The following is an 18,322-nucleotide window of genomic DNA, read 5'->3' on the forward strand; positions in this document are numbered from 1 at the left end:
GTGTATTATCTTGAACACTGGACACAAAAAACAAGTACTGAGATAATTTAGAGGGGCACCATATACTGCAATCCAAAGCCCTTTTATTGAGTGTATACTGTGCAAAGATGTTGGGATTTGACTTATTCCCTCTACTTTCCTTAAAAAAAAGAAGCCTTCCAAAAGCAAATGGGATGCAATTTTCGAATGAAAAAGGATGTGGCTGAGTTCTATGAAGCAGTGAATGCTTCAGTATAGCATGCCCTTTGGAGCTACAGTGGCAAGAGAGGTCCATCCGAGCATAGGCTTTTGGCTCAGTTAATAAATCACTAATCATATATCTATTAGCACAAACTGCCTCTGTCTTAGTAGCAACTGTGGCATGTGTCAGTATACAGCCACCATGCCTGGGTGGATTTGAGAAACACCACATTGCCACCAATATAGTGGAGAAACTGGATTGTCAGAAGAGAGCTGTTGATAAGCTCTTCCCTTCCTCCTGGGTTCTTCACTGGCACCTTCTTATTGCATTTAGCCTCTATTTAGTTGAAGTGATTCTGTGAAGTGAAGTCATTTTCAGTTAACATAAATGTGAAAAAACTTTACTCAAATGGTCAAAGACAATCAAGGTGTGACCAAGGCTGATGCAAGTTGAGTTAATGCAAATAAATATTCATGAGAAATTATTGTCTGGCATTTGCCCATCTCTTCTGTTAATAATTACTTATTAGATACGTTAAAAACTGGTACTTGAAAAAAGAAACAGAAACATGAAATCAGTTAAACTGCCCCCCCCCCCAATACTGTAATCTCTACTACATAATTAACAATATTGGGTAAAAACAAACCATACAAAAATGTGTAATTTTTTAAACTTTACTAGAAACAACATGTAGTATGTTGACATGTTGAATATATGTGGAATTCATATTCAAATACACAGTTGAACTACAGTGCATATAACAGAGGCAGACACACCCATGTAATCCAGAATAGATAATTTATGCAATTGCCTAACCCTCAACATTAAGTGCTGGTTCTCCCAAGAGCAATCACAAAGGTAGCCTGCCAGCAGAGGACTACCAGCTCCAGAGTTTGAGAGAGAATAATTAGCATGTGTTTATGCGCACAAATGTTTTCCCGGAAGCAGCTTGCCAAGTGAACCTGATTAGAAATGCATGTTCCTGTCCTAATTGGTTTCATTCTACAGATGGTCTGCTAGGAAAATACTTGTGCTCAAAATCATGACACTAAGCAGTTCTTCTGAACCTGCTGGCCCAGAGTTAAACAAAAGCCCCCCAAAACATGGGTAATGGTTGGAAAGCAACTGAACTGGAGAAAAACTGGGAGAGAGCATACAACATGGAGAAAGAGAAGGTGGTTTAAAACCCTCTTACTTGATCTCTATTTTTAAATCACTAAATTTATCCTCCTTATTTTTTTTCTCTGAAAATTGGGAAAGGTCCTTCAGTTTCCGTACTGGGCTACTCTGTAGCATTGGAATATTTTAGTGAAATCTGCAGAGATTTGGGAAGAACTTAAACCTTTTTTTTTTTTTTTTGTTCTCAACAGTCCTCTCTTTTTCATTCTATATATTCTGGCTGATAGTAAACACCTCTCCTCTTCCAAAGTTTACACATGAGCATGCTAAATTGATACCAAATACCAATATTAATCTGCTTGCGTGGAACAGCATCAAAAAGATAATTAAGCAAGCCACCTATTAATCCCTGATAAAGGTCCAGAATGTCCGCTTTGGAACTACATTTTTGTAATCTCCATGGAAACTTGCTTTTGGACATCATAGAAACAGTTTCCTTCTCCAAGACTCCCAAATTTTCATATATTTAATGCACTAACAATTTTCACTAATAGATTATCTATGACTTTATGGCAAGATAATGAAAATTAAGGAATCCAACTTTGCTTTTATAAACTATAGACAGGGAATTAAACTATAAAAATATATACAGAATTGTCACTTACTATTTGAAGCAGAGAAAGATAGCCAGCTCCAACATTATCAAAGTTTACTTTCACATTTTTCCACAGGACTTTTCCTTTATTGCTGTTCATAAGAATCTCACAATCAGTTTTATTCATAACAATTTCTCTTGAAAAAGTGTCACCACTTGTGGTGTTAACACAGTAGAAGAACTTGCCAGCAAACAAATTTACTCCCATTATGCTGAAAATTAGCCAGAATATAAGACAAACCAGAAGTACGTTCATAATAGACGGTATTGCTCCTAAAAGGGCATTCACAACCACCTAATAAAGAAATACAGGGGAGAAAAGCTTGTAAAAAAAACGTATAGCAGCAAAGTAATTAGGCATTCTTCTAAAAAGGCTAACAGCAAAAATATTTTATTCCAAAATGTAGTTACAAATTATCTTATTTTTCAAATACTTATTACAAGCCACACAATGAAACAACGTGAAAAAAGGTGAAGACTAAAATGTCAAGATGAAAAATAAGAATTATTTTTTTTTAAAAGTGGCAAGACGTAATCATAAAATGTGTACGCTAAGGGAAAAAAGAAATACACGTTAAAGAAATATAACATTCAAATTAATAAATTTGACAAATCATTACTGATGTACATAAACAATGACTGATGATAAGGACTGATTGATCTATAGATCTTTGCAAACAGTACAGAGGTTGACAAAATTAGGACTTCAAGAATTGTAAAACACATAATACCTTTACAGTATATTTATTCATACATTACTATTTTACTTACTAAAGACAACCCTGTCACAGAAATAGACCACTTTATATTATAGACCACTTGTATTATATGTTCATTTGGATCATTAGAGTACCTTTCAAGCACCACTTATAATAATCTTGTTAGGTATTTCAAATTAAAATATGATTTTATTTCAGTGTATATAAAAGCATGTATAGTTTCAGATTATATTATGATCAATATTTTTGCCATTATAATATAGATAATTAGGGTGGCAGAAAGAAGAGTACCTCCTGCTGGTTGAATAAGGAACTTAAGTGTGGTATCCCATGGGAGAACAGCTTTGGCTCTTCATACCAGATAATTTAATTTCTACAAAAATTTCTCCATTAGTTCTAACCTTTGGGGTTATCGCTCCTTTGCGGAAGAGTCCACAGAGAACTGAAGAGCCAATTTAGACTGTTTAATGAAACTGGAATTTTTTCACCATGTCTCAGCCTTCAGGGATCTTTCTGCCCAGAACATGGGTGTGGATCTGCTGGTGCACTGTGATACTTACTGGCTGTAGTTGGTTGGAGAGCACTTAAAATTCCTCTCACGCAATACCTTAATCCATCTTGCAAACGAAAATACTGATACTTGAAGTTATCTGCCTTTCTAGTGAAAACTTAGAAAGATGCATGGTGATTGTCCCAGACCCAGCTTCATTTCAGATATGTTAGATCTCTGTTTTATGCTTCCAACTTGTACTTTAGCTAATCCTTTTGAAATAGTTTGAGGCAAAATGTCAAATGATCTCCTGAGACATATGAGAAGTGGAATTTTCTTTAGTGATGAAGTACAAAGCAATCTGCATAACCATTGTGTCATCATCAATTATAAGTATTCTAAATAGACAGAACTTTGATATGCTGCTGCTCTTCTACAAAAGTGACAGCTACAAATAAATAATTTTACATAAATAGATGGCATATGGAAGAAGAAAAAGTGCTTGAAAAAGATTATCTAAGGTCTCTTATTGAGGAAAATGAGTCTGATCCTAGATTTGAGCAATTGCTGATTTTGAACCAACATAAACAGTACTAATGTTCATAAAGTGAAGTTGGTTTCAGACCTACCTCCATGTCTTCCTGAAGGTAATCCAACCTGGCCAATATCTGTAACTTACAGGGTTTATGTCTTAACTCTCCAGAGGGTAGTCCATATTCCTGAGACCATGGTTTCTCAGCAACTAAAGACAGAGCTGTATTGATGGCTTCCACTTCTCTTTGATTTGGTTTATATATATGGATTTCAGGAACCTCTCCTATGTTGGGAAAAGCCTGCCCTATAGCATGTCATTATCCATCCCCAGGTGTTGGATTTGCTATACAAGCTAACCGCAGAGTCATCTTCCTGTAGAGAGGATGTGTCCATAAACTCTTGAAATGAGATTGCTTCTATTAGAATGTGGACCAGAGACCACCAGTGCCCGTATCTTTGTACATGCCCTAAGGACTGAGAGACTGAAGAAAAGGGTTCTGGAATGAAAATAGTGGGTCCTTAAGAAAACTCTGGTGACAATGGATAGAGACAGAAAGTAAGTCTCCACAAGATTTATCAATATCAAATAATTTCCTGGAGATGTTGCAATCATTGTTGAAGTCAGGTTTTTCATAATGAATTTGACTTTCTTCATTCATTTGAACTGTTTGAATTCTCGGTGTGACAATGCAGCAGAGATAGGACTAGTGGCGAATTTTATTGCTTAGAAATCATATTTCTGACGTCTGCTAAGAGCCAAAAGTACCTAAAAGGTGCCTGATCTGAGGCATCAGTGATACAAGGCTGTAAAATGTGTGTGCCCGAGAGGTCTGCCAAAACACAAACTGCAGTTGGCAAGAAACCCAGGGAAAGCCTGGTGACCAGAGGGAAAAAACGGGGGCAATTTTGAGTATAGTGTATCCTTTGAGACTCGTAGCATATGTCTGCTGCAGCTGGGAATGAGCCTCCCAGCCCGGGGAAGACAGACTTGTGCAAGCAGGTCTTGAGCTAATGCACTAAAAATGGCAGTGTGGTTGTTGCAGCTCTGGCTGGAGATCAGGATCGCAAGCCTAAGGGGATGTGTAAGCGCAAAAACTTGTCTCTCTCACCAACAGAAGTTGGTCCAATAAAAGATATTATCTCACCCCCCTTGTCTCTCTAATATCCATGGACCAATATGGCTACAACAACACTGCATACATTTATATACCATGCCATTCTGCTCTGTATACAGTAGGTGGCAGGAACTAGCTACTGTGGGATCCTAAAGAATCTGTGGGATCCTAGAGAATGTTGCCAATTTCCACCACAGGTGGTGATTCAGTGATACAGTACACTTTGTAAATAATTTCTTTTGAAAGGAAAAAGGGTACATGGATATCAATTAATGTGCCAAGAACAAAGATCAACCATAAAATTAAGGGAGTTGGTATTTTAATTAAAGGAATTAAGGATTAAGCTATTGTGGTAGTGGATTCTGGAGTACATTATATGAATGACAATCAGAAATATTCAAATAGATATTGTCAGTTTACGAGTCCTATTTTAAATAAACCAAATTCCTTAGATAATTAAAACTAAATATATTTTAAAAATCAAATTTACTTTTCAATATTTATATTCTGCGTACATTTCACTCAGTGGACAATGATAATAGACTGGCTAATTGACTGGAAATCACAAGTGTATTGGCAGAAACTTTGAGCATGAGCAATGGACCAAATGGTTATTGTCAGAAAGATTTGGGTGTTTACATTGATTTCCTGCTACAAGAGTCCTAATATGGATATATGCCACTAAGTGCAATTTGTGCTTGACAATACATAGGTTGTAGTAAACAAAGAGGATGCTCTGTCCCAAAGATCTTACAATCTAAAAAGACGCATGTGATTACAACACAATATTTAAAAATACATACAGGTACCATATAGGCAAACACGGAATGATGTGCCATCATTGAAGCTGGAAGGCTTCACAGAAGGTTTTGATGAAGGACTCGAGGGAGGAGACTTACAGCAACCTATAAGAATGGTTCACAACTAAAAGGATTATGGAGAGATGTTAGTCCATAGTTAAGGTTGCAAGCAGATTTTCAATCCAAGCCTGAGTTTGCCTCACCATCTTACTTTTAAAAGGGGCCTTTTAACTTATTATTTAGTATGTACAGTCCTTGGTCAAATGCTAAGGTTGCAAAGTCAAGTACTCAAATATTAGGAAATGCCAGAATTAAGGCTGCCTGTGCAACCTTAATTCCACCCCACTGTGCATGTGCATTACGATACAGGGTTGGTTTTTTTGTTAACATAATCACATACTACTTTTTCCATAAACTTTACTAAAAATCCACCCTGAGGCAGAATGGAATATTTCAGTTTACACAGTTACATTTTGACAAAGTTATAAGCAACTGAAAACTGAGGCTTATAAAAGAAAGTAGTGGGCAATCCTAACTGTAGGCAACACTACTTTTTTCTGCCCTATCAATGGGGTAAAGATCAGGTCTTAACTAAGCTGTTTTTTGCTTTATTAATAATAAATAAAAGGAAACATAGCTTGCAGACATGTTCAATAGGTTTTTCATTTCCCACTTTCTATTACAGGGTCATCTGGCATCAGAATCATCCTGCATGGGAATCCCCCCCCCCCCCCCTTTTTCTTTTTAACAACCTCTCCCCTGCCACCAATCTTCCACACAATTTCTCTTTCCTCACCCTGGAAAACAAAGAACATTTATTAATGTATTGATGTTCTAAGGTGTGCACTGACCTTGCAATGGAAAGCATTAACAAGAGAAGAGGGCTCCTGCCAACAAATGCCCTATGATTCTGAAACTGCTAAGAATGAGAATTCTGACATCTGGTCTGCATCTGAAAATAAGACCTTGTGTTCCCATGATTATCATAACATGGATAGTGGTCCTTCCTGGGCCACCATATTCCCAGAAAACAGCGCTCAGTCACTTTATAGTAGCTATCAGAGGACTGTAACAGCTGCACCTCATTACAGACTCTGGAGGCAGGCTGCATCTGAAATCCCCAAAAGGAATTTGCTCCTGTAAAGAGAGCCCAGATCACAACCCCTTGGGAAATACTAATTACAGTATATCATGGTCCTAAGCAAACTCAATGGAACTCTGTAAGAACAACTATATGAACATACTTTCTTCCTACTAAGTATAGGCTAGTGAGTCACAACAAGGACAATCAAGAAGAATACTATGAAGAATATCCAATTCTATTATAATACAAGTTAGGTGTTTTCATTGGCACAAGGGACCAAAACAAGGTCACTTAACTTAAATCCAGTAAAGGTTCCTCACCCTGATCAAAGCCTCAACTAAAGTAGGTCACTTTTCTATCATACAGCTTCTAACTCTACCTCTGTGGACCTCACCACTGTAGAAATGGTACACATCTAGTCCTCAGCTACTAAGGACAAGGCATCTGGAAAGAGCTTATAAAGATGAAAAAGAGGAAGGTTTCCCAGAGAAACACACAGCCACACGCATATGATGAACACTACAGAAATCCTTCTTCCTAACAGCAGTATTCCAACTTTCTCTCCCTCCCTCCCCCACACTATCAAACTCCTCACAACATATACAAGCTCCTGCACATTCTCATCTGGTTCACCTTGGTTCCCTGCCTGCCCCCCCATTACTGACATCTCATCTCATGAAGAGAAACATTCTCTTCCCTCTCCTACAATACAAGAGAGATTCTTCAGAGAATCCTGGAAGGAGCACTGAGGGTATTTTTATTGTTTTACGCTCACGCAGAACCTGATGTTTCTGCTGAGAGTCTAGGCTTTGGTGATGAGGTGGTGGGCTAGGAGGTGCTCTCAGAGTTCTGAAGGGAAGAGAAGGCCTGGTGGAAATGGAGGACTTTGTTTTTAATCTGCTTCTGAATGTGAAAGCAGATACAGTTACTGCTGCAGGAAACCTGAGCTGCCCTTTGCTTTAAAAACCAGTTTAAAGCAGCTAATATTTACCACCTATTCCTAAGTTATTTCATACTCTTTTTCTGGTGCACATGAAAAAATATGCTTCCTCTCTGAAAAAACGGTTACTCACCTTCTCATAACTGTTGTTCTTCGAGATGTGTTGTTCATGTCCATTCCAATCAGGTGTGTGCACACGTGCACGATGGCCGGAAGATTTTTCCCCTAGCAGCATCCGTCGGGTCGGCCTGCAGTCGTGCCCTCATGGCGCCTAATATATAGCCCTGTTGACCCGCCACCCCTTCAGTTCCTTCTTGCAGGCTACTCCGACAGAGGGGTAGGAGAGTGGGTATTGGAATGGACATGAACAACATATCTCAAAGAACAACAGTTACGAGAAGATGAGTAACCGTTTTTTCTTCTTCAAGTGCTTGTTCATGTCGATTCCAGTCGGGTGACTCCCAAGCAAATTTAGGAAGTGGAGTCGGAGCTGTCCACTGACCGGAGTACTGCTCTACCAAAGGCCGCATCATCTCTGGCCTGCCTAGTAATTGCATAATGTGCGGCAAAGTGTGTATCGATGACCACGTCACTGCCCTGCAGATTTCCTGGGTGGGGACTTGAGCCAGGAAAGCTTTTGCTGAAGCTGGGCCCTTGTAGAGTGCACTGTTATCGGGAGCGCTGGGATTCCTGCTAGATTGTAGCACTCGGTAATGCAGGCCACAATCCATGATGAAATGCGCCATGCCAAAACAGGCTGGCCCTTCATTCTGTCCGCTACTGTGACAAAGAGCTGTACCGACTTCCTGAACGGTTTCGTCCTTTCGATATAAAAGGCCAGCGCTCTGCAGATGTCGAGTGTGTGGAGCCTCTGCTCCCTGCTACTCGCATGAGGCTTAGGGTAGAAAACTGGGAGGAAAATGTCCTGGTTGATGTGGAACTGTGATACCACCTTCGGGAAGAAGGCCGGATGGGGTCTGAGCTGAACCTTATCCTTAAAAAACACAGTGTAGGGCGGCTCGGTCGTTAGAGCCCTGAGCTCAGACACCCTCCGGGCTGAAGTTATTGCCACCAGGAACGCAACCTGGTAGGAGAGGCAGAGCAGGGAGCATGTTGCTAGAGGCTCAAAGGGATGCCCCATGAGCCTAGAAAGGACCAAGTTAAGGTCCCAAGCAGGAACTGGTTGGTGGACGTGCGGGTACAACCTGTCGAGCCCTTCAGGAAGCAACTGACCAGGGGGTTAGTGAAAACCGAGTGGCCCTGTACCCCCGGGTGGAAAGCCGAGATGGCAGCCAGGTGTACTCTTACAGAAGACAAGGAGAGACCTTCCTGCTTTAGGTGCAAAAGGTAATCCAAAATCTGGGGCACTGAGGCTAGCGCCGGGGGAAAGTCGCGTTGAGCTGACCAGATTGAAAATCTCTTCCACTTGGCCAGGTACGTGGCTCTAGTGGAGGGTTTCCTACTGCCCAAGAGAACCTGTCTGACTTGTTCTGTACAGAATAGCTCGAACATATTCAGCCATGGAGCCTCCAGGCTGTGAGATGAAGCAACTGCAGGTTCGGGTGCTGGAGCCGCCCGTGATCCTGCGTGAGAAGGTCCGGGAAGAGCGGCAGGGTAATTGGGGCTCCAACTGACATGTCTAGGAGAGACGTGTACCAATGCTGGCGGGGCCAGGCTGGTGCTATGAGAATGACTCGAGTCCAGTCTCTGCAGATCTTGAGCAGAACCTTGTGGACGAGCAGTATGGGTGGGAAGGCGTATAGCAGCGGTCCCTCCCAATGGAGGAGGAACACGTCTGCTGTGGAGCCCGGACTGTGATTCTGGAAGGAGCAGAACTGCTGACACTTCCTGTTGAGTTGCATGGCAAAGAGGTCGATCAGAGGACAGCCCCACCTCTGGAAGAGTGAAGATGCGACGTCTGGGCGAAGGGACCACTTGTGGCTGTGAAAAGATCTGCTGAGGCAGTCTGCCAGCTCGTTCTGGACCCCTGGAAGGTACAACGCCTGTAGATCGACTGAATGCTCTATACAAAAGTCCCATAACCCGAGGGCTTCCTGGCACAGGGGAGAGGAGCGTGCACCCCCTTGTTTGTTGATATAGAACATCGCGGATTGTCCATCATGACGGATACACATCGACCTGCTAGATACAGGCGGAATGACTGACACGCTAGGTGTACTGCCCTGAGCTCCCTGACATTGATATGAAGACGGAGATCTGTCTGTGTCCTGTGGTCCCCCAGATGAGCTCCCGATCCCAAGTCTGACTCGTCCATCACTAGCATCAGGCATGGTTGTGGGGCAGCGAAGGGGACTCCTGAGCACACCTGCTAAGCGTCCGTCCACCACAGGAGCGAGTCGAGGATAGGGTGAGGCAGGGTCACGATCCTGTCCAAGCTGTCCCTGGCAGGTCTGTACACTGATGCAAGCCACGACTGAAGCGGCCGAAGCCTGAGTCTGGCATGCCGAACCACGTACGTACAGGCCGCCATGTAGCTGAGAAGTCTGAGACAATTTCTCGTGGTGGTGGTGGGGAACTGCCCGAGTCCCTGGATCATGGTGTCGAGGGCCTGGAATCTCGCCTGCGGTGGGAATGCTCTGGCTAGGGTTGAGTCCAGAACCGCCCCTATGAACTCTATCCTCTGGACCAGGGACAGAGGTGATTTAGTCTTGTTCAGTAGGAGGCACAGATTCTCGAAGGTGGCTCTGATGAATGCCACCTGAGCTTCCACCTGAGCCCTGGATTGGCCTTTGATCAGTCAGTCATTGAGGTATGGGAACACCTGTATCAGAAGTTTTCGCAGAAAGGCGGCGATGACTGCCATGCACTTGGTGAAGACTCGAGCTGTCACTGACAGGCCGAAAGAGAGGACAGTAAATTGGTAATGGGAACCTTTAACCACAAACCTGAGGAACTTTCTGTGGTTGTGCGCGATTGCTATGTGAAAATATGCGTCCTTCAAGTCGAGGGTGGCATACCAGTCTGCTGGATCCAGTGAAGGGATAATGGAGGTCAGGGAGACCATGCGGAACCTGAGTTTCCTCACAAACTTGTTGAGGTCGTGCAGGTCCAGGATAGGCCTTAGGGCCAGAGGGCAGTTTGGGCTGGCCTTGATTAGCGGAGGGAAGTTGCCTTCTCCTACCGCTCCAGTTCCTCCTCCTAGAATTGTTCTGGCTGTTCTGCTGCTGGAATCTTTGAGGAGGTTGTGGGTGGAAGTGTCTCCGCTGTGTGGCGGGGGTATGCAAGCCCAAGGATTTGAGGGTGGCTCGGGAATCTTTTAGGCTGTGGAGCTGTTTGTCCGTCTTCTCTGAAAACGGAGTCTCACCCTCAAACGGGAGGTCCTGAATTGTTTGTTGGACTTCGTAGGGTAATCCTGAGACTTGCAACCAGGCCCCCCGCTGCATAGCCACCCCTGTCGCCATGATTCTTGTGGCAGCGTCTAAGGCTGCCTGCAGTGAAGCGCGGGAGACTAATTTCCCTTCTTCCACCAAGGCGGTAACTCTGACCGAGAGTCCGAAGGGATGAGCTCCGTGAACTTAGCCATGGAAGCACAGGTGTTATAAGAGTACCTGCTCACAATGGCCTGCTGGTTAGCAATACAGAGTTGTAAACCACCAGTGGAGTAGATTTTTCTACCCACGAGATCCAGGCGTTTAGCATCCCTATTCTTTGGGGAAGGACCTTGGAAACCTTGTCTCTCCCGCTGGTTAGCCGCATCGACGACCAGCGAGTCCAGAGGTGGATGGGAGTAGAGATGCTCAAAGCCTCTGGAGGGGATGAAATACCGGCGCTCATTGCATTTGGCAGTTGGTGGCAGGGATGCCGGTGTCTGTCAGAGTCTTGGTGGTGTCCACCACTGTCTTTATGAGGGGTAACGCTACCCGTGAAGGCCCCGAGGCTGCTAGGATGTCCACCATGGGATCTGTGTCCTCAACTACCTACTCAGCCTTGATGACCAAACCTTGGGCAGTCCTGCAGAGCAACTGCAGTAGAACTCTGTTGTCCTCTAATGCAGGAGCAATGGACGTCCCTGCCAACACTTCGTCCGTCGACAAGGAGGAGGAAGCGTGTGCCAGTGGTGGAAGCTCCCTGCCATCTGCCCTGGACAGGTCACGTGACTCCTGGGGCAGCACTGGAGGAGGTGGTGCCGATGATGGTGCCGGGGCCATAGGCATCATAGCCAATGTTGGCGTCGGCATCAGTCTCACAGGAGGGAGCTGCATTGGCACGCTCACAGGAGCCGCTGGGGTCGTGGGGTCAGGTGCCGACATTGGCACCTGGGCCGTAGATGCCTGCATCGAAGTTGACGTAGACAATGGTGCAGGAGTGGGAGATGAGTGTGTCACCATCGCGAAGGCCGGTGCCAAAGTCGGAGCCGAGTATGGATGTCGCTGAGTGTGGGCCCTGGGTTCCTCACTGGCCCTGGTGATAAGCCCAGGGAGTCCAGAAAGGCCACTGAGGCGGGTTCTGCCACTGCAGAGGCCACACCTGCTGCTCCCTTCTGTCTCTGCTTGACCTCGCTCTACGGCTTCTGCTCCTACTTGAGCAATAAGAGTCGGGCTCCGACTCCAAAGTCTCAGACACTGAAGACCACGGAGGAGCCAATCCTCGGTGCCTTGAACGTCGAGAGCTCGGGGAGCGGGAAGGCTCTCTGTCGGAGCGTGTAGGTGCCGATGGACAAGGCGAAGGGGAGCGCCTCGACATCATAGTAGGCTTTCCTTTCGAATGCACCAGAGGACGGGGCTCCGTCGGCGCTGAGGGTTCCTCCCTGGCAGGTGAGAATGGTGCCAACAGGAGGAGGAGATCTCTGGCAGCCTGGTATGCTTCTGGCGTGGACGGGAGCTGAAGCTGCTGCGAAGGCACCAGAGATTGAGGTGGGGCCAGACTCAACTGCCTCACCTGGACAGGAGTCGACACGGCCCCGGAAGGAGACGCTGAGGAGTGGCCTGCCTGGGGGGTCACACTTCTCGAGGCTTAGCCAGAGGAGAACGGTCGTCTGGCTTTTTCTTCTTTTGAAGCGCTGTAAGCGGTGCCTACTATCACATGGAACCCGTGAGGAGCCGTAGCGGTGCCGAGTGTCCCTAGAGGAGTCCTTCCTCAGCGCCGAAGTCGCCAACAGCGCTGGGGCATGCCACGTCGAGGATGTCGCTGTAGGGGTCAGGTCTCTCGAGCCCGGGTCGGAATGGGGGCACAAGGCTGCCTCCATGAGGATCACCTTCAGCTGCTGTTCCCGTTCTTTAAGTGTTCTCGGGCAGAACTCGCAGCAGATCTTGCAACAATCTTTCTGATGGGTCTCCCCCAGGCACCTAAGACACGACGAGTGCGGATCACTCTTAGGCATGCGCTTGGCGCAAGCCACGCAGTTCTTAAATCCCGGGGACCACGGCATGCCACGGCGCCGGGACCAGAGTGGGGGGAAAACCCCCCAACTACCATACTATACTTTAACTGGAGTACTACTAACAACTAACTAACTATATACACGGAATAACGAAGAAACTTGCTGAGCAAGAGCCAAGGGAAGTTCCAGCCACCGTCACTGGCGGTAAGAAGGAACTGAAGGGGTGGCGGGTCGGCCGGGCTATATATTAGACGCCATGAGGGTGCAACTCCAGGGGGCGCCCAGGCTGACCCGATGGATGCTGCTAAGGGAAAAATCTTCCGGCCATCGTGCATGTGCGCACACACCTGATTGGAATCGACATGAACAAGCACTCGAAGAAGAACTCTTGTCACTGAGGCAAAGTGCTACATATGTTCATCTGTGTCACTACATAAATACATCCAAGCAGCAAAGAATGAAACAAGATTTATATCTCCCACACTGCTGGGTCACAATCATGTTGACAGTAGTTATTGCAGAAATCATAAAAGCACACTGAATATTTGTTTCACATAACGTTAGATGGGGTGTCTTCATGGAACCTTACAAGAGAGAAAAACATCAACAGAAGAAAAATACTAATCAAATCTATATTTTACTGAGTGATACAGATATTGTGCAATAATTCAATTTCTGTACAAAAGAGAACCAAATATATTATATGTAGGTACGCATATTTGATAAATGACTCTTACTGCGATCAAGATATTTTAGTTATTGTGATTAACTTCCTAATAAAGAAAGGGATCATTCTGTCCTTTATTCCGTATAAACTTCACCTGACAGCCAATAGAATAATAAAAATAGATTTAAACACTTCTCATTCTGTTTTTTCTATACCTACATGAGGCCATTCTGCATACTGTATATAAAGTATGCAAAATATATAAAAATTATGAAGCTATATAAAGATTCCACTATATAAAGATTACTTTAAAAATAAGCTAATTATGAGAAAAAATATAAATAGAATCAATTTACTTTTAAACTTGTTACAGCTAAGTCTGCTAGGAACTGACAGCTAAAAAAACTTCTGAAGATTAATTAGAGATTAAGTAACCCAAATGAGCACAGCTAATGCATACAATTGCATATGGTTAGAAACAACATAATGAAACATAGTTCTGTAGAACTCAGTAACAAAGGTGCAATAAAGAGTGAGTACAGCATTCCTATTTTTTTAAAATTTCTTGTGCATGTTTGTATGAATAGTCGCTTTTTATGAAATAAAGAGTTCAGGTTATTTTATTTAATCTTACCCTCATTCCTTCAAATCGCGACAAGGCTCTCAAAGGTCTCAAAGCTCGTAGCGTTCGAAGTGATTTAATTGGACCAAGTTCAGAGTAGCCCAAGGCATTAGCTGTTAAGCTAATCAAAGAAACCTACACAAAAAAAACAAAGAAAAATTATTTGTATGTATCTTGTATTGCCCTTTGAAGGATGCAAGATATAATGGCTAAAGGTGGAAAAGTTCAGCCTGGATATTAGGAAAATGTTCTTAGATGCCCTGTGCTTCTAACAGCAAGATCAACTGGGTAGTGGAAAAAACTGGAAAAGAAGAGACATCAAGTTGTTAGTGAATTTCTGAAGTTCTTAGTCTCTTGATCTATGATACTATCATTACATATATACATGAACAGGTTAGATATAGGAAGTACCTTTGCAAAATACAGGTTGTGGGCTGGACTAAAAAACACAAATAGTCTTTTTCTGACATTACTGCCCTTGAGAAATCATGGTATGGATGAATCATAACATTCTCAGGAAAAATAGTAAAAGGTTGGATGACTGTCTCCACAATTCTTACTAACACAATATTTTGACTGTGACAGTGTTACTACCTTACTCAAAAATGTTTCATAAAGGGCATCATAGTGAAATCCTGGTGGCACAAAATTTCTCATACATAAAGTCTGTCATGCTGATGAAATCCTGTTAGTGTAAGAAACCCTTTTGACTTATTTTGCTATAAATTTAGCTGAGGAGAAGCTACACCAAGAACCTATTGTAAAGCAATAAAGATAAATCTACATAGTTTGTCAATGTGTTTATATTTTAACCAATTTGCCTTAAAATCTTACAAGAGCCTTATTACTCTCAATCAGGGGCCTGATCTGGAATCAATGGAAATTTTGACATCAGCTTCAGTGGGAAAAGGATTAGGCTTAAAGTCCTTAGAAACTTATAGTAGTCATATTCTCCAGGGCCCAAACACCACAATGAAGAAAAAAAACTGAAAGTCTGTTGAGAATTCAGGATACTATTAATCAAGAGTTGATGTGTCAATATGTAACTCAGTAATTAATTTGTGCGATCAATCTTGTGTTTTATTAAAGGCTTTATATTCAGTGTTGTATGAAGAACCTTGTGCCAAAAAGTTATTTATTGAATTCTGTAGCATCTTTCACAAGGATCAAGGTACACTAAAAAGTAATCAGTTGTAGGCTACTCAGTTTGTGCAAGAAAAGGTGTTTCTCTTTGTCTGTGAAGCTTCCTCAGACCCATAGAAGTCTTCCTGCTATGGCTTACCTCCCCTACCTATACAGAGGACTGTTCGAAGTAAGGCTCCTTGGAATGATGATTCACAGATCTGAGTATTACTTAATTTATTCATATTAGGAAGTACTTTCCCCCTCCTAATCGCCAATACAGCAAGAAAATTCGTGCATGATATGTCTTCTGCCAGGAGTGTCTATCAAACTATGCTAAAACTTTGTCACAAATTATTCTGAATAGCTGGGGCAAGGAGCCCATGTTTGGTTTTGCAAAATCTTGGTTAGACCACAACCAGAGGTGGTTTGGAATGGACTTCTATTTTTATCAGTGCCATCCAGGTTTGTAGGGGATGAGGATTTGGATGAAAGGCTCTAGGTTGGCTCAACTCTTCACCAAACTCAGAAAACAAGCCACAGAAGTTGTCAAGCACCTGTAATTTTCTCTCAAATGCAATACGAGCTGTAATTTTCTCAGAATTTGACATTAAATGAATATACGTAGTATTAGAAAATCAGGAAACCTGAAGAATCTAAGATAACATCCATTTAATCAAAAGATTTTCCACTTAGTTTTCATTAGTTGGATTGAAAGTATTTTTTCAGTTAGTTCAGTAGGCAGCATAATCCATGTGGAAGGTACTGAGTCTGAAATCACTTTCTTCCAGAAAATAAAAAGCTTATTTACTGGTGTAATGGATAAGATTGTTAAGGAATTTACACTTAAGCATATTACTGTAGGAACTAAATCTTATTGCTGCGTGTTCAGTAATAAAATAGAATATCATTATTTGTCATTACAAGGCAGATTAAAAATGATCTGTTTGCAGCCTAAATCCTTCATGAAGTATTTTACTATATTACTACAAAATTATTGTAGTTGTGATAAAATGTGGCATACAGCCATTTGTTTTTGTTACTCTCTTTTCTGGGAAATAATTTACATTACAGCATAGATCTGGTGCAATTATTAATTCAGCTCTTCAAAGAAGAGCCACAAGAATGATTAAAGGATTGGAAAACATGCCTTTGGTGAAAAACTAAATTGACCGAGCTTCTTGAGTCTATCAGAGGAGATTAAGTGGTGATTTGATCAACCTATGTAAATACACACATGGAGAACAGAAATTTGATAATACACGGCTCTTCAGTCTAGCAGACAAAAGGTATAAATTGTGGTTACTTACCTTACAGTAACTGGAGTTCCTCAAGATGTGTAGTCCCTATGTGTATTCCACTCACCTGAGACCAGAAGATTTTTTGTTGGCTGTGTTTGTTAGTCCACATATACACCCTTTACTTCTTTGTGCACCAAACTGAGGGCATAAGGGGCGGTGCAGACCAACTGCCTCTTCGGTTACCTTTCTACTGTGAATAGTCCTAGGATAAGGCCCCGCAGTAGAAGGGAAGGAGGGTGGGTAGTGGAATACAGATAGTGACCACACACCTTGAACACTTCCAGTTACTATACAGGTAAGTAATCTTTCTTTCTTTGAGTGATGGCCCCTACGTGTATTCCACTCAAGGGGATTCATAAGCAGTATTCATCGAGGACAGGGGTGCAAGAAACCATGCTGTACCACAGATTAAAGGAGTGCTCTGCCAAAGGATGCAAATATGTTTTGCAGAAGTGTGTACAGAGCCCCACCATTGCCACTCTACAGATGAGGGACATTTCTAAGTGAAGCCACTGATGGGGATGGGGCTCTGGTCGAGTGAGCCCTCCCATCTTGTGGTGGGAAGGTTGCCACTAACTCGTAACCAAAGCAGGATGCAGCTGAAAGCCATTTGCACAGTCTCTTTGAGTAGGTGGCTTCTTGTCTCATACATTTGCCAAAAGAGTCAAATAACTTAGGAAATTTTCTGAAGGGGTTTGTCCTCTGCAGATACAAAGCCAAGGCTCTACAGACATCCAGAGAGTGTAGTTACCTGTCCCCTCTGGTGGCATGTGGCTTTGGATAGAAGACAGGTAAGTGGATGACCTGGTTTTGATGAAATTCAGGGGCTATTTTTGGGATGAATTTGGAGTGCAACCTCAGGGAACCTTTTCATTGTGGAAGACTGTCTAAGGTGGGTCAGCCATAAGGGCCCCCAACTCACCTATTCTTCTGGCTGAGGTAATTGCAACCAGCAATACAACCTTCATAGATAGGTGAGCAAAGGAACACGAGGGTAAGGGCTCAAATGGACCCTTCATTAGTGATGACAGGACTAGGACAGGACAGGACCAAGGGGCCACATTAAAACCAGTGCAAGGGATTACATTGGAAAGGGGGTGGGGTCCCCTTGTGGGGAGAACCACTGATTTTCAGCAGTGTAGTGTGCTCTGTGGGAGTGGGAACGTGCCCAAGAAGCTCTGGAATCTATATCGGGAATAACTTTCTGTCTCAGTACAGTCAGTAGAGTTGTCATCCAGGTCTCGAACTCACCTGAGGAATATAAATTTTCTGAATCAACAGGTGGAGTCATTGGTACCCGCTCTTATTATGCCCCATCTTGTTGGCTGTACTGGTGAGTGGTGGATCTGTGGTGTGGGAACCTCTCTGCAATGACTGGTTCCAAGAGTATTGGTGACTCTGGGTCAGCATATGCAGCCAGGTCATCAAGAACAGTATACCTGACTCCTGAGGCTGGAAGGGCTTCTACCTCTTGGTGGAGTCAACAGTGCTGGTTCAGACCAGGTGGTTAGTCACAGGTACTGATGACTGCTCCTTGCTGCTGTGAGTCTGTACTGTTGGTTTAGGGGGTTTCCACTCTCTTCTTTCCCTCACCAGTACTGAGGCTGAGTCTGTCCCATCCATGACTGAGGT

At 43.3% G+C, this 18,322-nt stretch overlaps 1 protein-coding gene across 12 annotated transcripts in view; it reads right to left on the reverse strand.

Moving 5' to 3' along the window:
* The window catches only part of LOC135885529 (sodium channel protein type 2 subunit alpha-like), a 165,932-nt gene that overhangs the window by 9,208 nt on the left and 138,402 nt on the right, over positions 1 to 18,322 (reverse strand). For all 12 annotated transcript variants that reach the window (XM_065413270.1, XM_065413276.1, XM_065413275.1 and 9 more), the window contains 2 exons: positions 14,280 to 14,402; positions 1,966 to 2,250 (listed from right to left, as the gene is read on the reverse strand). In XM_065413270.1, the coding sequence (XP_065269342.1) occupies positions 1,966 to 2,250; positions 14,280 to 14,402 (408 nt within the window). The remainder of the gene's footprint in view (positions 1 to 1,965; positions 2,251 to 14,279; positions 14,403 to 18,322) is intronic.

This window comes from Emys orbicularis, chromosome 11, assembly GCF_028017835.1.
Source record: "Emys orbicularis isolate rEmyOrb1 chromosome 11, rEmyOrb1.hap1, whole genome shotgun sequence".
NCBI classification, from domain to species: Eukaryota; Metazoa; Chordata; order Testudines; family Emydidae; genus Emys; species Emys orbicularis.